This window comes from Pithys albifrons, chromosome 18 (genome assembly GCF_047495875.1).
Source record: "Pithys albifrons albifrons isolate INPA30051 chromosome 18, PitAlb_v1, whole genome shotgun sequence".
NCBI classification, from domain to species: Eukaryota; Metazoa; Chordata; class Aves; order Passeriformes; family Thamnophilidae; genus Pithys; species Pithys albifrons.
In genome coordinates this window covers 14687177-14714137 of record NC_092475.1, presented here as the reverse complement: position 1 = coordinate 14714137, position 26961 = coordinate 14687177, and the positions used below count along the sequence as shown (strand labels likewise).

General features: G+C 55.8%; 2 protein-coding genes across 10 annotated transcripts in view; one reads left to right on the top strand and one right to left on the bottom strand.

Moving 5' to 3' along the window:
* The first annotated feature begins 1678 nt into the window (after positions 1-1678).
* Positions 1679-7656, top strand: TGIF2 (TGFB induced factor homeobox 2). Of its 2 annotated transcripts, none has more exons than XM_071572940.1 (3): positions 1679-1816; positions 2571-2806; positions 6356-7656. In XM_071572940.1, exons 1-3 carry the CDS (start codon positions 1783-1785, stop codon positions 6905-6907), a joined length of 822 nt encoding a protein of 273 aa, XP_071429041.1. In that variant the 5' UTR covers positions 1679-1782; the 3' UTR covers positions 6908-7656. The 2 variants fall into 2 exon arrangements, with proteins under 2 accessions (XP_071429041.1, XP_071429042.1); XM_071572941.1 differs by lacking the exon at positions 1679-1816 and adding an exon at positions 2384-2470.
* Positions 7657-12764: 5108 nt separating this feature from the next.
* Positions 12765-26961, bottom strand: part of DLGAP4 (DLG associated protein 4) — a 152532-nt gene continuing 138335 nt past the window's right edge. For all 8 annotated transcript variants that reach the window (XM_071573096.1, XM_071573095.1, XM_071573099.1 and 5 more), the window contains 6 exons: positions 22040-22401; positions 20610-20701; positions 19770-20176; positions 17891-17982; positions 15616-15768; positions 12765-14481 (listed from right to left, as the gene is read on the bottom strand). In XM_071573096.1, the coding sequence (XP_071429197.1) occupies positions 14266-14481; positions 15616-15768; positions 17891-17982; positions 19770-20176; positions 20610-20701; positions 22040-22401 (1322 nt within the window). In that variant the 3' untranslated portion in view covers positions 12765-14265. The remainder of the gene's footprint in view (positions 14482-15615; positions 15769-17890; positions 17983-19769; positions 20177-20609; positions 20702-22039; positions 22402-26961) is intronic.

Here is a 26961-nt window from a genome sequence, read left to right as displayed (position 1 = left end):
TCAAAGTGGGCAGGAGCCAGCCTGGTGTGAGAGGACTAGAGGGGCCAGGGGATGCTCCCTGGGGGGGGGTACTCCCAGGCCTGCCCACACCTCACCTGCGCTTCAGCAGCTCCTGCTGCATTGGTCTTAATGGAGCAAAAGCAGGTTGGGGCACAGTTTCCCTCAGGATATGAAAGATTTAGCAGCAACTAAACAAATGCTTTAAGGAATCGTCCTTTTGTTTTTCCCAATTTAATCCCTTTTTGCACCATGCAATCTGCTTTGCCTGGACTAAAAACTGTCAGTAAATGAATGTTTTTTGCAGCTTTTCTCAATACCTGAAGAGATTCCCACCTTTTACTGCACAAATATCAAAGAGGGGAGGGAAGGGAGCCAAAGCACAGCCTGCAGAGGTGTTGGAGCCTGGGAGGAGGGAGCTGTCCCAAGGCCAGTTCCTGCATCGGGGTGAGATGAAGCAGGATTGGAGACTCTTGGGGTGCTGTGCCCACCAGCACACAGGTCTCTGGGGGATACACATATGTGTGTGGGGCTTGGCTTGGCAAAGATGAGCATGGACATGCCCAAGAGGGGCAACGGACATCCCAAAAAGGGCACCTCCAAGAGGACATCCCCAAGACAGGGGTCTCTCTGTTGGCAGGCCTCTTGGCTTCCCATGGTGACAATTTCTCCATCACAGGAGCTGGGATGTGGCACTAGTACTCAGAAGATACCATTCCAGGGTGTCCACGATGTACACGTCCCCTCTGGGCTCAGCTGAGCACCTGGCAGAGGGTGATGGTGTGACCCAGCCCTGCATCACAGGAAGGCACAGAACTGTAGTGGGGAAATCCTGTGGGAGCCACATCCCAGACCAGCAGCAGGCTTGAATTTAAACAGAGTAATTTGGTCCCCCAAACTCAAAAGGTGACCTTGGGCTCTGCTGTAGTGATGGAGAGGCACAGGGAGAGCAGGAGCAGCCCAGAAGAGTTTCCAGAGATCTTGCCAAGCCCAATGGCCATGGCATGGTGAGGGTTCCACCTGGTGCTTTCTTGGTCATCATCTTTGCTTGGACACACCTTCCACTGTCATGGGAGCAGTGATGTGCTGAGCTTTTCCTCAGATTTTCCATCTGCTAAGACAGCAAACAAACCACTGGTGGTGCCTCATGGTGGTCTGAGGTCCCCAGGGCTGTCACCCACACCTGCCCCCACAGCTGTTGTCCCAAGGCCTGTCCCTGTCCCCTGCAGACACCAGTAACACCTGCTCAGTGACAGGATTCAGCCAAGGGGAAGGAGCTTGTGGGGTGTCCCAGCATGGGCAGCCCCGCGTGGGAGCCCCTGGATTGGAGTCCCCAGGTGGGTACCCCTGTGAGGGTATCCCTGTTTGGGTATCCCTGTTTGGGTGTCCCCGGGTGGGTGCAGCTCCGAGTGGGGGTTCGGCGGGGGCGGGCGGGAGCGTGGGCTGTGGGACTCCCTGTGTCCCTCTCCCCTCCCGCCGAGGGCCGTGTCCGGGAGCGGGGGCCGAGCCCCATCCCCGCCTCGGGGCCGCTCGGCCGGGGCTCGGCCGGCGCCAGGTACCGGCCGGGGCTCGGGGGCGGGGGGGCCCCGGTGCCCGGTGACAGCCGGGGGCGGGCGGGCCGGGGCCGGGGGCGGGGGGCCCGGCGAGTTCCTGCCTCCTCGGGAACAAAGGGAACTCTGTCTCGGCATCTGTCACCGCCGCCCACCCAAAACTTTCCGCCGCGCCCGCCGCCGCGGGACGGCCCCGCACCGGCCCCGGCCCCGGCCCCGAGACCCGGCGCGGCCCATGCGAGCGCCCAGGCGGCGGCGGCGGCCCGGGGGTGAGCGCGGGGAGGGATCCCGGGGGGCGCGGGGGGAGCGGGGCGGCCCCCGCCTTTGTGCGGGACGGGCCGGGCCGCGCCGCCGCCTCGCAAAGTTTTGCGGGAGCCGCGGGCGGGGGGTCCCGCCCGCCCCGCGCCGACGGGACTCGGCTGGGGGAGTTCGCCCGGCCGGGGGGACTCGGGGCCGGCGGCGGAGTGCGGGGCACGGACACTTTACGGCTCCTCCGCCCTCCCCGCTTTGTGTCGGCGGCCGCGGCCCCGCGCCGCGATACCTGTTGCGACTGGAGGGTCTGCGGAGCCCGCCCCGGCCCGCACCCCGCGCCGAGCCCCGCACCCCGCGCCGAGCCCCGCACCCCGAGCCGAGCCCCGCACCCCGAGCCGAGCCCCCGGCCCGGCCGGCCCCTGACAGCCGCCCCCGCCTCCATCCCCGCCACACAATGACCCCGCGTGGTTCCTCTCCCACTCTCCAGCTTCGGCCTCTTTCTCCTGCTGAGATTGTTTTTGTTTTTAACTTCCCCTCCTTACCGCGCCCCCCCTCTCCCACTTGATTTTTCTTTTCCCCTCTCCGGTGCCCCCCCAGTGTCCCCGAGCTGCCCCTCATCCCGGGGCTCTTCTCGGTGCCTCTGGATTACCCCCTGGCCGGGTCCAGAGCGGGTGAGAACCCTGCTAGAGGGCATGTGGGATCGGTGGGAGCCCCCTTCCCTCCCCCCCGGCCAGACACTGACTGGTACTCGCTTTGGTTCCCTCTTGCCAGGCTTCAGCCAGGAGGGACCCACGGGCAGCTCCACCATGTCGGACAGTGACCCGGGGGAGGAGGACGGGGCCAGATCCCCTGACCCCCTGCAGTCCAAGAGGAAGAGAAGAGGCAACCTGCCCAAGGAGTCCGTGAAGATACTGCGGGACTGGCTGTACGAGCACCGCTTCAACGCCTACCCCTCGGAGCAAGAGAAGCTCAGCCTCTCAGGGCAGACCAGCCTCTCTGTGCTGCAGGTAGGAACCAGCCCCCCACCTGCTGGGGACACTGCGTGGGATGGGAGAACCCCACCAAGAATCCCAAAGGATTTGGCATGCTGGGAACACTCGCCTCTGAAGGGTAGCAAGGAGGCGAGGAAAGCAAAGCCACCTGTGTGACGGGAGGCTCTTTTGGGGAGATGTCTGAGCCCTGGGGACCAGCTCGATGGCACTGCTAGAACAGAGAATTTTGGCTGGCAGGAAGACGAAGGGAGGACCGGAGTGGGGACAAGCTAAACAACACTCTGTTGTCAGTAACAGCTGCATAGGTAGGAGGGTTTTGGGGCATGCTATTTTATCCTCCCATGGACATACCCAGCAGAGGCCAGGGTGACAGTTCTCTGCACACAGAACTGGGCAGGGAACAGCCCTGAAGCTGGGCATGATCAGGAGCTGGACTTAAGGAACATCATGGGTCCCTTCCAGCTCAGTATATTCTGTGATTTTAACATCCCAGGAGGGAGGGACTGGGTTGGGCTTTGAGCCCAGGTGGGCTGTTAAGTACTGGCTGACTCACCTGGCCCCAGTTACACTGGTAACATGTGCATCCCCATTACCTTAAGGGGAGGCCAGGTGGGACTCCTGGGCAGGACTTTCTCTGTTGTGCTCCTGACTGGTGTTTTCCTTGGGGTGTCATGGTAGGTGCCCAGGCGGAAGCCCTGGACAGCCCTGGAGGTGAGCAGTGTTTGTCCTTCCTGCTCTGGTGTGTTCCCTGCTTATGGTTACAGTGTCTGGGAGGCTTGTGTTCAGCTGCCTCTTCTTGTGCTTCATGCACAGCCTTGTGTGCCCCATCCCTGTCCCTGTCCCCACTTTCTCAGCCTGGTAGGGCGAGAGATGAATGGGGGCTCGCTCAGTTCTCTGGTTCTGGGGATACAATGGGGTGTGGGGAACAGGCGAGGGCCCGTAGATTTGCAGCTGGGCTCCTCTGCTAGAGATTCCTCTGCACCTCTGGCTCCTGTCTCTGTGGCTCAGCTGCCCCACACACTGGAGTGCAGGCAGGGCTGTCTGTTTTCCCTCTGCTTGGCCAGCAAGGCAGACTTGCTTATTAATTCTAATGTATTTCTGTAAATGCTCACTGTGCCACAGATGTGTGTCCAGCAGCTGCTCCAGGGAGAGGCTGGAGCTCCTGGGAGGGTTTGAGGCAGAGTGGTGGGGGAGCAGTGATGGGTTTGCAGCTGTGGGAATCTGGGCTTGTCCTGTCCCACGTTGGCTTGGCAGTGCCTGGCACAGTGTTACCCCAGGGTTTGTGGTAGTGGAACTGGCACTGTCTGTGTCCTGAGCCTTGTGGGACCCAGGAGGGGGTTGGCACACACGTGGGCTTATGCTGAGGTGTGGCTTTGCCATGTGCTGGCTATTGTTTGCCCCCTTGGACCTCCCCAGCCAACATGTGCCCCTAAGGGGGCTGCTCTGTACCCCTGGGCAGGGGGGGGCAGCCTGGCGACATTCCCAGGGCCACCTGAGGGCTTACACTGGGATTTCTGTCCTGTCTGAAGGGATGCAGCAGGATGCCATGGAGATGCTCCATCTGCTGTTGGGTTTTGGAGGAGTGGGACACCTCACTGTGTGGCTGTGAGATCCAATTTGCTGGTGCTGATCTGACCCCTCCAAGTGCCTCTGGAGCACAGGGCTCTGCTGCAGCACTGGCCAACTCCCTGGGCTGTTTCTTTGTGCATCCCCCTTCCTGCTCCAGTGGCCTGGGGAGCTGAAGCCAGGGATTGGCAGACAGGGATCAGGGAGACTGGGAAGCCATGTGTCTCCCTTGCAGAAAATCGGGAGACAAGAAAGTGTCACCTGCTCCCACTGAGGCTTCCCAGACAGCAGCTTTCCAAGCCTGTGCCTGCTGTGGGGATGGATGGGCTTTTCCTCCCCATGGAGGGGGTGCTGCTTTCACAGTGGTGGGGGAACAGACACTGCTCTAAGGGACAGGACAGTGTTTGCTGGTGATGGGTAAAGGGATGGCCATGGTTAGAAAAACAATAAGCTGCTTCAAAGCTGGAGCATATCCCAGCTCCTGGGTGGGTGACACCACGTGGTGTCACCAGTGGTAGTGTGTGCATGTCTCTGTGCCATGTTCCCCAATGGGAATTGAATGCTGGAAGGAGCACAGTGTGTGACAGGCAGGATTTTTGGGAGTTCTCAGTGCTGTGGGCTTTGTCAGGCATTTTGTTGGCAATGCAGCCCTCCAGTTAGGTAAAAGAGTGCATGGCCACAGTATCATGTCAAGGGTACAGGGCTAAGGGTTGCATGGGTGATATTGGAAGGGAAAAGGAAGTGCAAGTGGTTTATTTTAGAGTTTTAATGCCATATATTGTCTTAAAGACAACTGAGATCTTGCTGTGATTGAAGTTGTGGCAAGTTCTCTCTCCTTGAGGGAAATATTTTCCATAGCTGTTGATTTAGGAAAGATCACACATTTTCCCCCCGATTTATTCTCTTCTGTTTTCTGGTAAGAATGCAGTTATTTAATGTAGCATTTTACAGAAAGATGCTGAAACAATTCATGGCCAAGGCTGACTCCATGGCAGCCAGGCTCCGAAGGGCTGCCAGAGGTGCAGCCTCTCCAGTGTACAGATGTTTGGAAGAACCTTTGCCGTGAGCTGTGACCCTGCTCATGGGCAGGAGGCATGGGAATGTGTCTGTGCAGTCACAGTCCCAGCCCCCTTAGGGGATGGGAGGCTGCAGCTCCATCAGATGATGGTTTCTAGGGTTGCCATCTGTGCTGCTCTCCTGCCATCCAGGGTTTCCATCTGTGCTGCTCTCCTGCCATCCATGGCTCTGGCAGCCTCAGCATTTCTGTCCAGGTTGGCGACACATTGGCACTGGCAGCAGTGTGGAAACATGGCCGGACATGCCAAGCCACAGGATGGGTCACCTGGAGAAGGGAAAACTGTACCCAGGCGGGGGGCCTGCAGGATGGGCTCTGAGCTGGCTCTGTGCAGTGCCGAGCTGTGCCTGCTTCACCTGCCTGAACCCCGGCACAGGCAGGGGTGGGACTCTGGGTCTGTGCTGTGGGGGTCAGCACTGAGCCCGTCCATCCCGGGGCAGGCAGCTCCGCTCAGGAGCCACGGCAGCTCCTGTGGCTCTGTGCAGTCATGCTGTGGCTGGCAGGGTGGCTGGGCCCCGAGGCTTCCCCGGCTGTGCTCACTCCACGTGCTGCAGTGGAGAGCTGGTGCCGTGGGGGCACAGTCCCTGCAGGGTGGGCTGGCAGGGCTGGGGGGGAGCGTTGCACTGTGGGCAGCTGGGACAGGGGTGCAGGGAGGAAGGGGCTGCCCGGGCAGGCGATGCCAGGCAGGAAGCAGCTGGTATTGGGGTTTCCGTGGGTGCCAGCAGTAGTTCTGCCTCTAGAGCCCCGCGGGAAGGAGGGGCAGAGCTGGGGGGCGGAACCTCTGGTAGCTGAAGTGTGTGGGAGCTGTTTGCTGGGTCTGGGGGAGCTGCTTCTGGCTTGACTTGGGGCTGCAGCCCCCTGGCTGGTACTGTGCCCATGTGGCAGCCCCAGGCTGACCGCACTGTGTTCCTCTTTCCTCCCAGATCTGCAACTGGTTCATCAATGCCCGGAGGCGGCTGCTCCCGGACATGCTGCGCAAGGACGGGAAGGACCCCAACCAGTTCACCATCTCCCGCCGAGGGGGCAAAGATGTGGCTGTGCCACGGGGGGCCGGCTCTGGGGTGCTGGTGGTCCCTCCCGTGGGGCCCACGGGCGCCTCCAAAGTGCTGTCAATGTCAGTGTGCCCACAGGTACTGTGCCACCCAGCCCAGGCGCTGGCTGTGGTGAGCACCCATAGCCCTGAGTGGGAGAAGCCCCCTGGCCCACGAGCGGAGCAGGACCCTGTCCCCAGAGCGCCAGTGGGTGCCACTGGCAGCACCCTGACCCTGCTGGCGCGGGCCGAGGCCGCCAGCCCCACCTCCGGACTCTTCAACACGCCACCGCCCACACCTCCCGAGCTCTTCGGGGGCGACTTCAGCAGCTTCCAGCTGCTGGTGGAGGTGGCCCTGCAGAAGGCAGCCGAGCTGGAGCGGCAGCAGCAGAGTGGGCAGCTGCCCCTGTCCCCCCACACTGAGCCCCCAGGAGCCTCCAAATAAACCCCCCTGGGCCACGTCACACAGGGCGCCCTTCCCTGGGGGTGCCTGACTCTCCCGGCCTTGTGCCCCCCTGACCAGCCCATCCCAGAAGGGGACTCCGCCCTCCTGGGGGGCTCTGGTGTCTCTCGTCAGCCAAGGTGGGGAGGAGGATTGTCCCATCCTGCCATCCTCCTGCTGGGAGATGTGCTGCCCGCCAAGGATGGTGCCCCAGGTGACAGTTGTGACCAGACCTTTGCAGCAGTGCCGACCTATCCCTGCCGCGTGCCAGAGCCATCACTGTGGAGCCCCCCTGGAAAACCTGCTGACTTCTTCCTCCCTCCTGCAAACAAGGCTCCAGCCAGCACAAGTTTTTTCAGGAAGAGAAAGAGAATACCTATTTTTTTAAATGTTGGTGTCTATTTTAAGGACTGTGGATGGAAAGCTTTTTCTCTGAAATCTCTGATCTCTTCCCCCTCACCTTTTATTCTTTTTGTTTTGGGGGGCCCTTTCTGGTTCCTGGTCCTGAGCATGAGCCCTGCCTTGCCCAGGGAGAAAGGACAAAGCAGAGATGAACTGGAAACCTGGTGTCTGTGACATTTTATCACATCGAAAAAATGGGACCCTCCTCTTCCATTTTAGGACATTCTGGATGCTGCCAGTAGAAATCTCTGTGGTGCTGTTTAGCAAGTTTTTTGTTGAAACATTTTCCCTTTATTTGTGATTTATTAATGATTATATTTTTTTTCATCTATAAGCATTTCCACAACTTCCCCGTGTTTCCCTTGAGTTCCTGCTGAATGTGTGCATGTTGTGTCCAGAGCAGCAAGTGTGTTGCTGAGCCTGCGAGGTGCTGACAGCAGGCTGGGCAAAGCTGGGACTGGGAATTTTGTACCAACCCTTTTTCTTTTCTCCCTTTTTTTTTTAACCTTTGAAAAGGGGCGTGTTGTGGGCACAGCCACTGTGTCCTGCAAGTGCAGCCCAGGGCTCCTGGGCAGCCGCAGTGCCTCATGAGCTGCACTGGGAAGGCTGAGGATGAAGTTCCTCCCTGTTCTCTCCCTCCTGTTCTCGCTCTCCGGGTGTGGCTGTGCTGGGGACATCTAGTGACAAGCTGGTGTCTGCTTGGAGCTGCTGGCACCCCCCAGCCTGGCCTGGGGTGGTTTTCAGGCTCTGGGGCAGTTCCTGGCTGGGCATGTCTTGCTGTCCCCGGATGCTGTGCTGGTCCTGGGCCCAGACATTGCTGGTTCCTTGTAAGATGGAAGTTCATAGTGCTACCTAAGCACTATTAGCAGTTATCTGTCCTGAGAAACACTAATCATCGGTAATTAGCCTGATGAGTTGCATGACGAGCTGATAAAGGCTACAGGACCTGGTGCTGGGGGAGCAGCACTGGGGGTGATGGGACTGGAAGAGAAAAGCACTGATTTGGGGGACTGGTGTTCCCACTGCCCCATTTCTTCAGAGAGAAGATGCCAGAGGAGAGGGGATCCCAAGTGCTGGTGGGGGGCTGTGGGAGGGCTTCCCAACGTGTGTTACCTTGGCCACGTGCAGTGCTGGGATGGCTCCATCCTTGGCACTGGGCAGAGGGCACCATGTCGAGTGGGTGCCCATTTTGTGCCCCTGACTGTCCCTTTTCTCACACCCAGCCTTTGCCCTCTGTCTCCTTTCTGGGACAAGCCCTGAATTTTGACTCCCTCCCTTGTTTGTGGGTCGCCCCTCTCACCCCCCTGCAGCTCTGTCCCTCCATCCAGGGAGGGGGAGGCTTTCTGGCCTCCTCCCCTCATCTTGCCCCTGTCAAACCAAAGTGGTTTCCTCTCCCCGGGGCTGTGCCTTTGCCAGGGGCTGGTGCTGCTGCTGTAGGATAGACCAGAAGGAGTGGGGAGGGCAGGGATTATTGGAATGAAATTTACAGAGGAAAAAACCAACAACCTACTGTAAATATCTTTTGTTGTTGCTGTTGTTGTCAAATAAAACGTTTTTTAGTTTTGGTTGTTGTTTTTTTTTTTTAATTATGAGCTGGTGGTGCTTTTTGCTTGTTGTGAGGGATGTGGATGGGGCATGTTCCTGGGGCGGCTGGAGCCAGGACTCAGCCAGGGCAGGGGCTGCCAGCCCAGCTGAGGGATCTGCAAAGTGGCAGAAGGTCATAGCTGGGTCAATCACAGCTGGTACCGCCCAGCCCCTCCCGTGGCCTCAAGCACCTCCTCAGGGCTCCTGAGCTGCACGGAGGTGCCTTTGCCACCCACCGGGCCCAGGGGACCCTCAGACAGGACAGACAGAGACTCTGTACCTACCACGAGCCGCAGCTGGGCTCAGGATAGGGTGCTGCAGCCGATGGGGCACAGTTGGCACAGAGCTGTGTTACTGGGGAGGGGGCACTGCTCTGACTCCCCTCACCCTCCCAACACCCCACCCCTTCCCAGGGCGGCAGCTGGGACTGGTGCTGCCAGCAGTGGCCCCGTCAGCTGGGCATCTCCTGCCCTGTCCCAGCTCTGCAGCCCCACATGCCCTGGGCTCTGCCCTGGGCACACTCAAGTGTCTCCTTTCACATTCAAACGGTTTCGGCTGGGAGGGACTTAAAAGCTCATCCAGTCCCACCCCCTGCCATGGGCAGGGACACCTTCCACTATCCCAGGTTGCTCCAAGCCCTGTCCAGCCTGGCCTTGGACACTTCCAGAGCTTGAGCAGCCACAGCTTCTCTGGGCAACCTGTGCCAGGGCCTGCCACCCCTCACAAGTGATGTTCCATCCATCCCTGCCCTCTGGCAGTGGGAAGCCATTCCCTGTGTCCTGTCCCTCCATGCCTTGTCCCAAGTCCCTCTCCAGCTCTCCTGGAGCCCCCTTCAGGCATGGGAAGCCTTCTCCCCTCCAGGTGCCCACCCCCAGCTCTCCCAGCCTTTCACGGGGCTCACAGCACTGCCAAGGCTACCCCAGAATCACCCCCCGAGTGTGGGTGGGCATTGGGCCCCTCCCTGGCAGCTGCTCCCCCATCGCGGGCCGTGCCCCGAAGCAGCAGGGACAGCGGAGCCCCCCCGGGGGTCCCTGAGCCCCCCGGGCACTGCCCATCCCGCGGCTCGGGCCGGGACCACCCAGGAGCTGTCCCGGAATGGCCCCGCGGTGCCCGAGCTCTGGTCTGTGGGGCACCGGTGGCAGCGGGGCTGGCACTGCGGGGACACCTGGATCGACAGGGAAACAGCCCCTCGGAACAGCTGCTGTGCCAGAGGCTCGTGGGCTGGGAGAGGCCAGGGAAGACCGGGCACAGACCGGGCACAAAGTGGGCACAGACCGGGCACACAGAGTGGGAGCGGGCACGGGCAGAGACACAGAGTGGGCACGGAGCGGGCACGGACGGAGCGGGCACGGACACGGAGCGGGCACGGACACGGAGCGGGCACGGACAGAGCGGGCACGGACACGGAGCGGGCACGGACATGGAGCGGGCACGGACAGAGCGGGCACGGACACAGCGGGCACAGACACGGAGCGGGCACAGACACGGATCGGGCACGGACAGAGCGGGCACGGACAGAGCGGGCACGGACATGGAGCGGGCACAGACACGGAGCGGGCACGGACACGGAGCGGGCACGGATACGGAGCGGGCACGGACACGGAGCGGGCACGGACACGGAGCGGGCACGGATACGGAGCGGGCACGGACACGGAGCGGGCACGGATACGGAGCGGGCACGGACAGAGCGGGCACGGACAGAGCGGGCACGGACATGGAGCGGGCACAGACACGGACACGGAGCGGGCACAGACACGGAGCGGGCACTGACCGGACCCCCCCACCCCCTCCCGCCCCGCCTGGCCCCGCCCCCACAGTCCCCGCCCCTTCCAGCGGCCTCACGGCGCGTGCCCGGTAACGTCTGTGCTCTGATTGGCTGGCAGGGCCACTCGCCCCGCCCACGAGCTTATCCCGGAAATGCCTCTGCCACAAGGGCACGCCCCCTACCCACTGGGGGCGGCCATTTTGTTTCACCCGCCATCTTATGACAGGGCGCAGCCATTTTGTGAAACGTCACGCCGCTCTGTGATTGGCTGGCAGCCACCTCGGCATCCACGTGACACCGGGCAGCGTCGTGATTGGCCGCGCGCGCCCCGTGGCTCAGACACGGCGTGAGGCCGCTCGGGCAGGTGTGTCTGTCACACATTTACATGTTATACACTTATATATGTATTGTGTTTATATGTGTTTTACTGTATTTATATAATTGTAATTAATACATGTCAGTGCATTTATGAAGCTGTAGAGATTAATTCTAATATATTTTGATAAAAATTACGTGACTTTAAAGTACATATCACAATATATGAACACAAAATTATGACTTATGTTTATTATTATGGAACAAATATAAATGATACTACAAGGCACAGGTGTCACAGGTGAGCAGGTGCAGCCCAGGGGTGGGGGCAGTGCCAGCCCTGCAGCCCCTGGACCCTCCCTGCCCTGCCCTGCCCTACCCCTGCCCTGCCTGCCCTGCCCTACCCCTGCCCTGCCCGCCCCTACCCCTGCCCTGCCTGCCCTGCCCTGCCCTACCCCTGCCCTGCCCGCCCCTACCCCTGCCCTGCCTGCCCTGCCCTGCCCTACCCCTGCCCTGCCCTACCCCTGCCCTGCCCACCCCTGCCCTGCCCACCCCTGCCCTGCCCTGCCCTGCCTGCCCTGCCCACCCCTACCCCTGCCCTGCCCTACCCCTGCCCTGCCTGCCCTGCCCCCACCCCTGCCCTGCCCCTGCCCTGCCTGCCCTGCCCACCCCTACCCCTGCCCTGCCCTACCCCTGCCCTGCCCTGCCCGCCTCTACCCCTGCCCTGCCCTCCCCTACCCCTGCCCTGCCTGCCCTGCCCACCCCTACCCCTGCCCTGCCCTGCCTGCCCTGCCCACCCCTACCCCTGCCCTGCCCTGCCCACCCCTACCCCTACCCCTGCCCTGCCCTGCCCACCCCTACCCTGCCCTGCCCGCCCCTCCCTGCCCTGCCCTTGTTCTGCCCTGCCCTGCGCTCCCCTCCCTGCCCTGCCTGCCCCTACCCCTGCCCTTCCCCTGCCCCTGCCCTTGTTCTGCCCTTCCCCTGCCCCTGTCCCTGCCCTCCCCTCCCCACCAGCCCCCGTGTGCCCTCCCAGCCCACAGGCCAGGGCAGCTCTGACCCCCCTGTGTTGGGAGGGTGGTTTGGGGATAAAGCCCCCACTGGAGCCCTGCTGGGAGCTGCCCTGGGAGCTGCCCTGGGAACTGCCCACCAGCCAGTCAGGTGGGCATGGAGCCCCCCGAGCCACTGCCCACCCAGCCCTGGCCGTGCCCAGCACTGAGCACCACGGGCAGCCAGGACAGGCCCTGCCAGGGGCACCTCCTGGGGCAGCTTCCACAGCAGCCTCAGACACTTTTGGAAGTGTAAATAAAACAAAAATTAAAAAAGTTAAAAGTTAAATTAAAAAAATCACAATTCGTTGCTATTCCCTAAACCTGCATTTTTACAGCCCTCACAAGGACCTGGCAGAGCCACCCAACAGTGTTTCCATTCCCACAGAAGCATTAAGGTTAGAAAAGGCCACATCACCCCATGCCCACCAGGCCCCAGTGCCACATCCAGCCCTTCTGAACAGCTGCAGGGATGGCAGGGAGGGCTGTGCCAACGCCTGACCACTTTCCCTGGAGCGATTTTCCCTAATGTCCAATCGAAACCTCCCCCGGCACAACCTGAGGCTGTTTCTCCTCGCCCTGTCCCTTGTGCTCTGCAAGAGGAGCCTGACCCCACCTCAACCCCACACTGAAGCTGAGTGCCATCATGGCCCAGCTTCAGTGGGATCCAGCCCCGCACTGCAGGTGGGGCTGTGGGCAGAAATGCCTCAGGGACAAGTGTGGACAGCACACAAGGGTCAGACATCAGTCAGGATTTCACTTTTATTTATTTTTTGCCTTCTGGATCACCAACACTCTCACTGAAACCTCTGGGATTCCACCTCCACCCCCATGACAGTAGCACACAATCTCCCAACTTGTCCAAACGTGTGAAGAAAAAAAAAATCCCCAGCAAGATCCCTCAGGATGGGACAAAAACGTTTAGTGTGAGGGGTGGCAAAGAACAGGGTAGTGGCTGCTCTGGCTCTGAGAAGCCAGAAAAGGAGACCTACAAAGGGAAAAATGGGCTAAAAAATATTTAGCAATCCTTCCTCTACCCAGAGAGCAGGGATATAAGGAAAAAATAGTCATCTGCTTACACACAGGGTATATATTTTTACACACACTTTTACACACGTCTAGATATAGTACATGTAAAAATATATGCTATACATCTGCCCACCCTCACCCAGGTGTGTCCCACCTGCATGGTGTGCATGGGCAGGTATATGTGTGTAGGAATTACTATACAGGTACTACTAAGTGTGTATGTGCATATGTACACATCATACAGGCCGGTGGCCACCCCTGCCCCTCTGTACACACACAGACCCCCGTGCCCTCCCCCGGCCCCAGCCCACTCAAACAGGTCCCCCAGTGCAGCAGCTCTTTCTCAACAAGCAATTCAAGGGAAGTAATTTGGGGAAAGGGAAGAGGAGAAAAATCAAAGTGATGTGGCTCGTGCTCTGTGGTCCTTCAGCTCCGCTCCTGTGCCTGGAGGAGGGTCCACCTCTCAGGATCAGCTCCTCACTGTCCCTTCCCCCTGTGCCAGGTTATTGCACGTTTGCTTCTGGGCTGCATTTCAACCCCTCTGTACATTCTACAGGCCCCGGCATCTTCTCTCTCCAATAAACAGAGGATACAAAGCCCTGGCCCCCTGCCCCCAGCCCTTGCCCACCCCAATATCCCATTCCAAGGAACACAAGCCCCGAGGAAGGCTGCTGGCTGGCAGAGTGCAGCAGGAGTGCACACCCACAGGTGTTCTCCACGGGGAGAGAGGTTTGGAACACGGGAACTGAAGCCATGCAAGGGGTGGGAGAAAGGGAGCAAGGGGGAGGGAAAAATAAAGGATGAAAGGGCAGAACGGATCTGAGGAGGAGGAAGAACACAGCATGGCAAGTGCTCAAGGCTTCATGTTTTCTTGTCCTCTTCTTGTAAACAAGCTAATAATTTTCAGGAGATAGAAGAAGTAAAAAGACTTAAGTTCCAGGTCGAGGGGCTGGAGTTCCCAGGAGTCTGTCCAGTCCATTCAGTGACACCACAGCCGGGGAGAAAACGAGGGGCATTTTTTTCTATTCTTTTTTTCTTTGTTTTTTTTTTTTTTTTTGTTAAAATCTTCATTACTTAAAGCTGAGAGAAAAAAGCCAACTCAGGAGCCCTTTTCAAGGATGGCTCATTGTCTCTAAACTGAATAAATCACACTAGTTTCAAGAGAAGCTTTTTTTTCCTCTTTAATGACTTATAAAACCCACCCGGCCGTGGCCGGGCGCTCAGAGGCGGGTCTGGGCCTCGGGGACGTAGATCTCGATGCTGTCGGCGCTCTCGGTGGCCGAGTTCTGCCGCACCGACGCCGCGCGCTTGGCCGCCATCAGCCGCTTCCGCGCCTCCTGCCGCTGCTTGTCCGAGTCGGAGCCTTTGTCCCGGTTCAGCTGCGCTTTGGACTTGGCCGGCTTCTTTGGCACTGGAGGGGGTGGTTTCTTTTCTTCCTTTAGGAACACAGTAAGGAAAAACCCAAATCTAAAATAAAACGTGCACAGACAGACTCCTGCCCTGACCCGGTGGGGACCTCACGGTGTGAGGGACAGAGCAGTAAGATTCAACGTCAGGGGAGAGAAGTAGGAGCAGCTTTTGAGCAAAGAACTCCTCAAAACCAGCTGCCCCTGTTTCTAAGATGTGCCATTTTGCATTTCATAGGCTCACAGAATGTCTTGAGTTAGAAGGGACCCACAAGAAACATGGGATCACAGAACAGTTTGGGTTGGAACATCATTCAGTTCTGCCCTCCTGCCATGGACAGGGACACCTTTCACTATACCAGGTTGATCCAAGCCCCGTCAAACCTGGCCTTGAACACTTTCAGGAATGGGGAGTCCAGAACCTGGAGGCTGATGACCCACAATCAGGATTGAGTCCAACCACTGCCCCTGCACAGACACCCCAACCATCCCACCCTGTCCCTCAGAGTGTTGCCCAAATGCTCCTGGAGCTCTGGCAGCCTTGGGGCCATGCCCACTGCCCTGGGGAGCCTGGTCAGTGCCCACCAGCCCCTGGGGGAAGAACCTGAGATCCAACCTAAACTTCCCCTGACACAGCTCTGTGCAGCTTCCATGGGACAGGGGCCTTCTGAAGTGGCCTGGAGTTCAGAGATTGTGTCTGATCCAGCTGTAGGTCAGAGCAGAGCACAGGCAGCATGAAGATATGATTTGATCTGGAACTGCAAAATTTTAATCTGCCACCCTGCCCTGAGCCACAGTCCTTCCTACCCTTACCTGCAGAACCAGGGACATCATCTCTTCTGCATTTTCAAAAAGTTCCAGTTGTTTTCTACACTATTCAGGCACTAACAATAGTTAAGCCCATTCACCCGCTGCTGGGAACACTAGAGGCCCCCACAGCAGCTGCTCAGCACTCCGAGCTCTTTCCATCCCAACACGTTTTCCCCTTGTACAGAACTGTTCCCACTATTAACTCAAGAGGAATGGCCTCAGTACCTTGCAAGGCTGCGAGACTGCACAAGTGCTGGATGGCAAAAGCCCTTGAGAGCATCTGTTTGCAGACAGAAATAGATGCCTGAAGTGTCTGCAAGGTGCTCTGGCCACCCTCCAGTGCCCCACACTCACCTTTCTCTCCGGTGTCTCTGCCAATTGCCAGCTATTGGCTTTCAGGTGGTACAGCTCATCAAACTTCATGCTGATGTCTTCAATGGACAACTGGAGGAGATCCCAAAATCCAGCCAAGTCCTGGGCTGTGGGTCTGGGATTGGCATTAGGGTTCTGGAAGAGAAAGCATTAAAAAAAGCCCTTTGAGAATGAATATACCCTCCTGCCAGCAGAGCAGCCTGCACACTTTACATATTCACCCCTTTTACATCTGCCTGCAACCAAAACCATCAAGGAACCAGGGAGATGCCAGTCATAGAACCACAGAATCGATTGGGTTGGAAAAGCCCTCCAAGATCATCAAGTCCAACCCTTGGTCCAACTCCAGTCCCTTTACCAGATCATGGCACTCAGTGCCACGGCCAAGCTCAGTTGAAAAACCTCCAGGGATGGGGAATCCACCCCCTCTCTGGGCAGCCCATTCCAATCCCTGAGCACTCTCTCTGCAAAGAATTCCTTTCTGATCTCCAACTTCAATTTCCCCTGGCAGAGCTTGAGCCCATCGTGCCCCCTTGTCCTATTGCTGAGTGCCTGGGAGAAGAGACCAACCCCCACCTGGCCACAACTTCCCTTCAGGCAGTTCCAGACAGTGCTGAGGTCACCTCTGAGCCTCCTCTTCTCCAGGCTAAACACCCCCAGCTCCCTCAGCCTCTCCCCACAGCACTTGTGCTCCAGTCCCTTCTCCAGCCTCGTTGCTCTTCTCAGTTGGGTTGGAAGAGACCTCCGAGATCACGAAGTCCAACCCTTGATCCAACCCCACTGTGATCACCACAGAGTGCCCTGGGCTGGTGATCACAGTAGGGTTGGATCAAAACATGTTGGATTCTCTGTCCCTGGAGGTGTCTAAGAGGACACTCAGAGCCACATCCAGTCCCTTCTCCAGCCTCGTTGCTCTTCTCTGGCCCCGCTCCAGCCCCTCAATCTTTTTCCTCAGCTGAGGGGCCCAGAACTGAACACAACACTCAAGGTGTGACCTCCCCAAGGCAGAGTCCAGGGGAAGGGTCACTGCCCCGGGCCTGCTGGCCACGCCAGCCTGGATCCAGGCCAGGATCCCACCGGCCCTCTTGGCCACCTGGGCACACTGTTGGCTCCTTTTGAGCCCCCCCCCGTCCCCCAGCCCCCCCAGGTCCCCCTGCCCTGAACAGTCCTGAACATGCAGACACACAAAGTCATCATTTACAGCCAAAACCATTTCTGCCAAGCTCAGGAAGCAGAGGTACTGACTGCACTTCTCCTGTAGCAGCCTGAAGAACAGCCCTGAAACAGACACTCTGCTGGCACCAATCCCACAGCAGGAACCTCCAAGTGAAGGTCCCCAGCATGGGAACCAGAACACTGGCTTCTTACAGAGAGATCATGATTTCTGGGTGGGAAGTAATGGAAATGGACACACCATGATAAAACACATGCCTGCAGTACTCACATGCAGATGCTCAGCACTCCAAGGAGTCACAAAGAACTTTCATGAGCCAAATTACTTTGCTCCATCCCCCCCTCAAGCACTGTGAAAGTATTGGTACTTCTCAGGCCAGGATGAAAAAATTTAAGTAGCTTAAGTTTGTTCCAGGAACAGGATTTTCCCAGTTCCCAGACAGCTGAACCACCATCATGGGCCCTGTAAGGCCTGGGATCAGACTGGAACAATTCAGCACCAAGCTCTGCTGACAGCCTGGCAGCTCCTGGGGCTGCTGCGATCAGCCAGAGATCAGCAGGCTCAACACTTCACACCCTCCTTTTAAAGTTTCTCTGGGATTATTTTACTTGTAAAGGGAAATTCACCTCCGAGGAAGCTGGTAAAGTCCATAAAGCCTGAGGGCAAAACAAACCCACAGATTCCATCGATTCCCATTAGCCCTGTTCAGCTCTCAACAAGGGCAAACCCCTGCACTCTCTGTGCAGAGATTGATTCCCACGCTGTGTGACCAGCGTGACACTCCTGCAGGGGCAGTTTTAGCAATCACATCATCTACACACAAAGGAAGCATGTTTGGTCGAGAGCAGTCTTTCCAAACAGTCCCTCCTCTTTGGTCAAACCGCAGTGGTTCACCTCAGAAAGCCCTTGAGAAGCAGCAGGTTAACCAAGCCCTCCCTCACCCTGGCACTGCCCTTAGGCTACGGCTGCATTGCCCTCGTTTTCAGTGACAGCAGCCTGTTAACACCTCATCACGCTCCTGGAGTGCTGTTGAAGCAGATACATCCCCCTCTCAGAAACCAGAAGATACAGATCCAGACTCACCAAGTTTTGTTCACAGAGACCGTGGAATTGCTGGAACTTCTGTGACATTAGTAACTGTGCACTGCCCACTGCACTCAGGACTTTTCCTAAGACTGTGGGTGAGGAAAAAAGAGAAAGTCCTCAGTTATTAATTTATTAACTGCAGCAATGAACTCTGATGTTTCTGGTGTAAAGAAATGCTCCAGTTATTAGAAAAGGAATTTCAGAAAACCTCAGGCACTAACTGCTCTCAGAGAAAGATGATGCTTTGAAACTACATTTGTCTTTATTTACCATCTATTTAACCATCTATTAGTGCTCCTTCTGGCAGGCAAAGGTAGACCAGACTGAGGACATTACAACACTTGAGATGGCAGAAAGTTCTTTAAACTGCCCTCAGCCTCTCAGGAACCATCAGCACCCACCTCAGTGAGCAGGTCTGCTGGCACCTGTTCAGGGATCACATCCTGCTCTTCCACCCCTGCACGAGGTGAAGGTGGCATAGGGCAGGAGACCTGTCTCCAAGCTCAGTGTACCAGCAGGGATTAGCACACTGAGGACAGAGCTTTTAACACACACACAGGACTTCATGCTGCTCTTAATGGGTTTTCCAAGCAGCCTCTGGGCATGGAAATGTTCCTCGGCTCATTAGTGGAAATACACTGTCTGGGCTTTTCCCTTCCAAAGGTAGGTTCAGAACCCCCACTCCCCAGGGCCTGCAGCTGCATCACCACCAGAGACCAACTGAGCCCTGCTCTCCCCTCCTGCTCTGCTGCTACACCTGAGGCAGCTCTGAGTGTTTGGAAATCTCAGTGGGACAAGTGTGTGCTGGGCTCTCTCACAGGCACCAAGGCTTTGGTTACAGGACCTACCAGCAGATTGCTCTTGTAAGTTACAGGTGTAAAGCCACACGGGTCTTGGTGTCCTTCCTTGCCAGAGCACTCCTGCCACAGGTCAAACCAGGTCACCCCAAGGCAGGGAGATCCCTGGCACGGCCTGTCCCCTTGGCAGCCAGGGCAGCACTACAGGGCAATCGGATTAGGCATTAGCTCCCCAAGCCCCAGCAGTGACAGTGAGCTAAAACTGAGCCTCACCTTTGTTTCACCTTTCTCAGGTATTAAAAACATAAAACCCAGGCTCCACACAAAGATCCTGCCCTCTGCAGCCCTGTCACCTGCTCCTGTCATTCCATATGCACCATAGGCATGAATCCCACTTCAAAAAGCCCAGCTTTTGCCAACTCACTGGAAAATAATGGAACAAGCCCAACTGGGGCCAAACCCAGTAATATCAAGTGGCCTTGTATTCTCTGTGCATGTGCTTTTGGTGTATTCAGCACAAATTCATTAAGGCTTTCTCATATGAAGAAACATCTCTGCTATGAAAACAAGTTCATCAACTGAACATCTCAAACAAGCTCAAAAGTTGTGTTCATTCTGTCCCACTGCCAGCTCATCCTTTTGCTGTTTGAATGTAATGTGTGAGGCAGGGAGAGATCCCAAAGTCCCTCTGAAAGCTTTTTCCATTTAACCTTTTTTAAGATTAAATCCATTTAAGCTTTTAGCACCTTTGAGTGGTCAGAAGCTGCATCAGCCCCTGTATGTCTTATATGCTGTATGACCTTATCCCTCCAAAGGAAAAAGCATTCCTTGTCTCATCTTCATCTCCATGTTCTGGCTCTGTGGCCTATCAGCAATTTCACAGAATCAAGGAATGGTTTGGGTTGGAAGGCACCTTGAAGACCATCTCCCTGCCATGACCAGGAACACCCTCCACTAGGCCAGGTTGCACCAACACCACCCATCCAACCTGGCCTTGATCAGTTCCAGGGAGGGGGCAGCCACAATTCAACTGCAGAAAGCTGACCCAACACTCAGTTCCAGGCGCTGCCAACACCCACCTTCCTCAGAGAGATTGTTCTCTTTGGTCTCCTGGTCCATCTGACGGCACCAGCCCTCCAAGCGCTCCGTCTCTGCCTGCAGCAGCTTCAGGAACCAGAACCCGTCCCGCCGGCAGGCCGCGGGCTGCGCCGGCTCCGACGGCGACGTGGAGGTCTCAAGCCAGGGGTCAGGAGGAGGAAGGGAAGAAGGCTCCAGGGCCGGGTCGTTGCTTTCTCCATAGGAGAGGTTTCTCTTAATCTGTGAGGGCTTGGCTGGTTGCCTGGTGGTGGCATCAACACCAACGGAGTTGTTGTGCTGGGGGCACTCAGCGAGGCTTCTCTCAGATGCTTTACAGTTGGAGTTACTGGGCTCCTGTGTGTCAGAGTCTGTGTCCTGTTTGGAGGACATGCTGCGAGAGTGGCTGTTTCTGGAGAGATTAAAAGCAAACCTTCAGTAGCAGGACTTGACCTGGCCAGCCTCCCGCACCGACAGGGAAATCCATTTGGTTTATGCCTGCAGTGGAGCCTCACCCTTCCCCTCCTCACACACAGACACACCACACACTCAGACAGACAGAATTATAAGGTTGCCTGCTTACTGCAATCGGCCGTTCAGACGAGAGGGCTGACGCACGTCTATAATTACAGCTTGTCATTTTTTATTTAATTTCAAGCTCCCATTGATTTGGCTGTTACAGAACAAGTGCTTTTTGCAGCGGGTGTGTGCTGTGGAGGAAGAGCTCTCCATGGGCCTCATTCAACACCACTTGCTGGCACAAAGCAGGGAAGAAGGTCTGAGCAGAAGTGGGGGGAAGCACAATTTAAAAGAAAGAAAACTACACAAGGCTGCGTCTCACTTACCGCCACTCGTCCTCTACCTGTACCCCGATGGACTGGAATTTGGTGGCTGGTGGAGGAGGCTCCTCTTTTGCCACTGGCTGAAGGCAGTCAACCTTATTAAACAAAAAAAATACAGACAAAAACAGACACAAGAACTTGCTGCTGGAATTCACATTAGTAGACCAGGGGTGCTGCACACACACAGAGCAATGCTGACACCACACACCAACGGGAAGGTTGTCTAAGGAGAGGCACAAGGCTACTGCTTAGCTCTGCTCCCACCTGAGGATCAGGGCCATGTCCTGCCAGGCTGTTGCCAGGTACCTGCTCTAAGGGCCCACCCACCTGTGTCTGCATGGCCAGGGCAGGGCCGTGTGTCCCTGTGCAGGTGCCACCCGACATGGGCAATGGCCAAGGGATTCAAGAGGGGACAGAGAGCTGATTGAGACTGAGAGCAAAGCCCTGCTTCCTCTCTCCCAGGAACTGACACTCTCCACAGCTCTGGGGATAAGATGGTTAGGTTTTAGGAAAGAAATCCAGGTGGCTTGGGAATCAGCTAAGAGAAGAGAAGGCAGCACTCGGCATCTCAATGTGTGGTTTCTCACCTTGCTGCCCTTTCAGCAGGTGTTCTGCCCCATCAACCCTGCAGAGAAGCCTTCACTGTCACCTGTACCTAACTGGCCAGGTAGTCTTGCTGTAAAGCTGATGGAGAACTTGTTCAGCACGTGCACACACACACAAACACACCCCACACACCGTGGCCCAAAGCTCAGATCCTGCATTTGAAGCTGCCCAAGTTCCCATCTGCAGGAAACAGGCCAGAACCTGCACCTGGGACAGAAAAAGAGCTGGCAGTCACCTGTAACTGAGAAACCTGTCCCCAGAGGAGGGTACAGCTCCAAAGGATGCAGTTTTACTGACTAAAGCACAGATTTACACTACTTGATGGGTTCTCATTTGACTACATAATCAACAGCTCATTTCCACTGATTTCCACAGAGTTAAATGCTTCCAGGAAGAGAAGCAGCAACCTGCTGGGCATGGTGGACAGGAAGGAACTGGTCCCTCTTGCCTACAGCTCTGGGATTATTTGACACTGCAGCAGCTCATCCCACATGGATATCAAGCAGAAGGACCCAATTCTCATGAAAAAACAGTCCCTAGAACCATAGTGGATGAGGAGCAGACTGATGGGAAGGAGTACAGAGTACAGGCAGACCAGTAGCAAAAGGCCTCTTCAGAGGTACTCAGTGAATATGGACCCACTGCTCTAGGAAACAATTTTTAGTAAAAGAACTTAGTCCTTTCTGGGCTGTTAGTCTGACAAGGCTGTGAGTGTCTCTTGCTGTTCTAAGTGAGCTCATATGCACACTTGGTCACAGAAAAGGCACACGCTAAATGGATAGGGTAAGGACATTCCCTGGGACAGGGGAGAACAAACAATTCCATACTTGTATTCCTATAGACGACAGCTTTCTTTTGGGGATATTCTCCACTTTAGGCTCTTCACTAGTCAGAGTCCCTTTGTCACTTTTCAAAGTTGCATTTTTCTGAGGTAACTCTGGAGTGTCTCTGGCTGGAGTCACGACGCTCCCCCTTGTCACGCTGGGTGTCCTGGTGCTGTCCAAGCTGTCTGAGGAATTGCTGAGCCCCGACTGGCTGGTCACCTCACTCTTGTGGTCCTGGCTGTCCAGGTAGGTGTCCTGGGCCGACTCAGTGCTGCTCTGCACAGTGACAGAGATGAACGGCTTTGATGTGGTCCGAGGTGGGACAGGAGGTGGAGTCTTTTTATATGCCACTAGGCATGATGAACCTGCAGTGATGGAGTTGGGAAGAATGGAGAATGCAAAAGACAGATTGGAGAGAAAGAGATACAGTGAAAGAAAAAGAAAAAGCAGGTCAGTCACAACATTCAAGAGGAGCCTCCAAGCAGCAGCTGGAGGCAGAGATGCAGAATCAGCCCACAGCCAGCAGCTCACACTGGGAACCCAAACCAAAGCATAGGGGAAGCAGAAGGCAGGGCCAGAGCTAGCTTGCAAAAGAAGTCAAAAGGAATACCATGATGTACGAAAATCTGGAAATGGAGAAGAGGGATAGAAAAGCCTCCCAGGAATGCTACAGGGTTTGGCAGGTGTAAGCCTCCACAGGGGGAAAATATTCTTTGTCTAAACTCTATGTTTTAGTGTCCTAGAACAGCCAGGGGTCTCAATTCTTTGTCCCATCAGTTGACAAGTTTCAGTGTCTGGATCAGGGTGATGGTTTTTCCTATAAAAATGGAAAGAAGTCGTAAGTTTGTTAGATGCTGATGGCAGGAACGCATTTGAAGTACCTGACAAACCTGGCTGTTATGTGCTAGAGAAAAAGACATCATCTGAATGCAACAGCCCAAGAATGGCTACTCCATGACCAGTAGAGATGTGTGCTGGAGGTGCTGGAGATGTGTGCCAGGGAGGCACAGAGCACATACATCCCTCGTGTATGGTTGGCCACATGAATCAGAGGAGCTCTTGCATGAACCTAGACACAATCACAGCCTCAGCTTGCTCCTGTCTCTGGCTCAACAGGATGGAAGTCCACTGATGAAAATACATGTAAAAGGTGGATCCTGCAGCAGGCATGTTTAGGCCCTCAGTCTGCCAGTGACGTCCAAGGCCACAGTCCCACTCCAGCTGATGTCCAGCCACGACAGGCTGCAACGGGCAGGGCATGATCAAACACACTGACCAGCCAGCTAATAACACACAACGGATCCCTTTTATCCCCTTGCCCCTGTACTCCCCACTCGTGGTCCTTCCCAAATCACTAAATGCTTTTTTTATACTACCTTTGGCATCTCCCATTAAGTCCTGTCCAATTCCAAACTGCTTTTCCCCTGCACCCCATAACACATCCCCAGCCCTTCACAGTAGCCTCCTTAGTCTGAAAGATCTGCAGTTTCTCCTCATGGCTCACAGTGACAGGCGTCACACTTGGACACTGAGGGACAACCCCAGGAGGAGCCTGGGCAGGGTGTTCAGTGCTCAGGGGTTCTTGCCTTGGGAACCCACCTGCCATCATCTGCCCCTGCTCTGGGGTTGTGCAGATAGGCCTGTGATGGCCTCTGGAATCAAACTGAGAGGAGTCCAGCAGGGCATGATTTGAGCTTCTGACATTGTCCGAGCCCTTCGTGGGTGTGCAGAGGAGCTCTGACCCATCTAACACTGTCCTGCTTCTGGGCATCACCTGAGAGGCTCCACCATGCTCTCTCCCTGTGCAGGGCAACTCAGCCAGAGCTGCACCTCCTGGGACAGCCACATTCCCAGAGTGGGAAGAGGTGCTGGTGCCAGGTTCCTCCCCAGGGGCCTGTAGGTCTTTGTGACTGTGGCATGCTGAGCCCTCTGGCCCCACTCCCCTCGCAGGGAGCTGAAGGATTCCATGGATGCAGCTTTTGGAGGAATCCCTGACTGGACAGCCCAGGGCTACCCTTCTCTTGCCTCAGTGTCTTGGTGGTGGGGCACAGCCTGGCTTTGTCCTGCAGGCTGGGCAGGAAGCTTTGCTGCTCTAGGTTGGGAACAGATCAGCTCCCATGACCACCCTGGGTCACAGAGAGCCAGGTCAGCCTGAGCTGTACCTTACACATGAAAAAGAAACGTATCCCTGCCCCTGGACATAGTGAGGCAGAACATCACTGAGGCACAGCTACAGGAAACCCTCTTTCCCACATCAGTGACAAACCACGTGTCTCTAAGTCACTGCAGAGCGATAATGTGCAAAGCAGGACTGTCACTCTCCTTGGTTCCTTGCCCCAGCCCACAGCCCTTGGTCTCCAGCAAAGGGGTTCTGTCCCTCAAATTGAACCACCACACACTATCTTGGTCCATGCAAGCCCTTTCCCAAGCCCTTGACATGCAGATGTTGTAAGGTACCAGCACAAACCCTGTCAGGTCACCCAGCACCACAGAAGGGCTGTACATACTTAAACCCAGTTTTTAAGTGCTTTCCTGGTACAGCTCTGATGGCTGCAGGGGCTGTCATTCCCTCAGATTCCCTACTTCAATCCATATTCCCTGATCTCAGTGAAGTTTTGCACCTCTAATTCCAAGCTCATACCTCCCAGTCCTATATACAGCCTCCCCAAAACATGCAGACAGTGATAATATATAGATATATATATACATACATACATATATATGCAAATACAGATAATTTTCAGTAATGAATACTCTTAATTTTACCATTTCCACCCCTGAAGTAACCACCAGCATATTAACAAATTTAGTACCACAGTAGACCAGTCCCTGGTCAGGAATCCTTTGACTATTGGGAGTGCAAGGCAGGCAGAGGTACCTGCTGCTCCCCAACAGTACCTTCCACCCCCAGACTGCTTCCTGCCCACCCTGGGAAGCTCCCAGCAGGGCCCCTGATAGATGTCTTGATGTTTCAGGACAATCAGACAATCTGTTCTGTGGATAGTTTTAGGACAGTTAACTGAGAAGAATCAAATGAACGTGATCCAAATGGATCACAGGTATGGAAAGGGATGTTTCAGGAGAAAGGAGCCGCCTGGCAGCTCCTGTTCCTGTCCAGACAGCTGCCCATGCTCACAGTGGAGCATGAACACACTTGAGGGGCATCCAGGAGGGGGATCTCAGCTGTTCCCAATGAGGCCAGAGCCAGGCTCGAGTAGCCCTGGGATCCACATTCCCTGTGTATTTTCACAACACAATATTTACCATATTAACAACTGAATAACAGTTGAAGTTCCACTTCAAAGGAGGAACCAAATGGGAGGGATTACAGGAGTGGTTCCAAAAGCAATTCTGTGCCCAAGGATGCTGAGCAGCCCTGACAGCATTGACACAGTGCTGCCTTGTGTGCTGTACCAGGGCTACAGCAGCTACTGGCCAGGGCAAGCCACAGACACTTAAATTGTTGAAAAGACACCCATGTGGCCCTTTAGTTAAGTACCTCCCCACTCCACATGGCCTCTGTCCTTCCCCAGGGACAGTACCCAGCCCACAAACTGCCCAGGGTCCCCTGCCACCCACGGCCTCTGTGACACCCTCGTGCTCAGGGCATGACTGCTGGCAGCACTGTGGTGGCTTGGGCTGGCACCTCCATTGGGAGCTCAGCTCAGGTTTCCCAGCTGCTGCTGACACCAACACCGCTGTAACTGGGGAAAGGAAATTGATGGCTATCTGACACCGAACAGCACAGTGAGGCAAAACAAAAGGGAAGGGCACACCAGCACAGAAAGGCAGGAGTGCCTGGGGAGATCAGTAATGTTCAGGGTTAGTAACTAGACCCAAATTCATTCTTCCATCCACCAACAGACAGTATGAACACTGCTGCTGTTTGCAGGGGGGGAACTGCAGCATCCCCCTCGGCGTGTTCCTGGGGATCTCCTCCTGCCATCCCGCTTGGCAGAAGGGCAGCACAGGCTCTGCTAGAAGGGAAAACCACAGTACCAACAAAACACACCCCTGCTCATATACATGTGGTCAAAGAGCTGACTGTGAGCTCCAAGTTTAAAGCTTTAAGAAACCTTGCAAATGAAAAATTCAAAAAAGATGAGGAGCTTTGAAGAACTAAGGATGCAATAATTAGTGCAATTGCAAATTAACTCCACTGAAGCCCTCTGCAATCATAAAATAGGACTTCTGAGTGACCAGCAAACCCAGAAAACAGCCCCTCCCTAAAATGCATTTCAAAAGCACAAACCAGAGCAAGAACAGTCTGCCCTTGGCCCTCACCACGACTCTGAACTAAGGTTCAGTGTTTTTTGCATGTAGGAAAAGACAAATATTGGGAAAGCCAACAGCATCCCAGTGTTTCCACAGGAGATGCAGGCAGCATGCCCTCCTGGCTTAGAGGCCAATCCCAGCAGTCAGGAGCATTCCAGTTGCTGACTTATTCCTCCAAAGGGCTCATCAGGGCATGGATCTGCTCTGGAGTTGCTGCAGGTGACAGTCTGTTATATTTTAAAATCAGCTCGTGCTGTAATGTGGAACTACAACCCCATGGGCACTGGAGCAGGCACAGACCTCTGCAGGACCATCAGATCAGCTTCCTTGGCAACATCACACCCCAAAAAGTGCAAACAACAAGAAAGGGTGGAAGTTGTGCTTAAGCTTCCAGCTTTGCAGCAATAGGCTCTTTCTGCTCGCAGGATCTTCTGAGCCTTATTACAGCAAGTTGTTAGAATTGACAACGTGCTGTGGATGATTGATTGGGGGGAGGGATGTTTTTTTGGAGTCCTCCTTCTGTAATTATTTTTAGAAAGCAGCATGTTTCCAAATTAGCACCTTCCACCTGTCCTCAGGGCCTTGGGCAATCCCCAGGCAGAGGAGCTGTGTTTACAGAGCCTTACACTGGACAGCCCTCCAGACCCTCA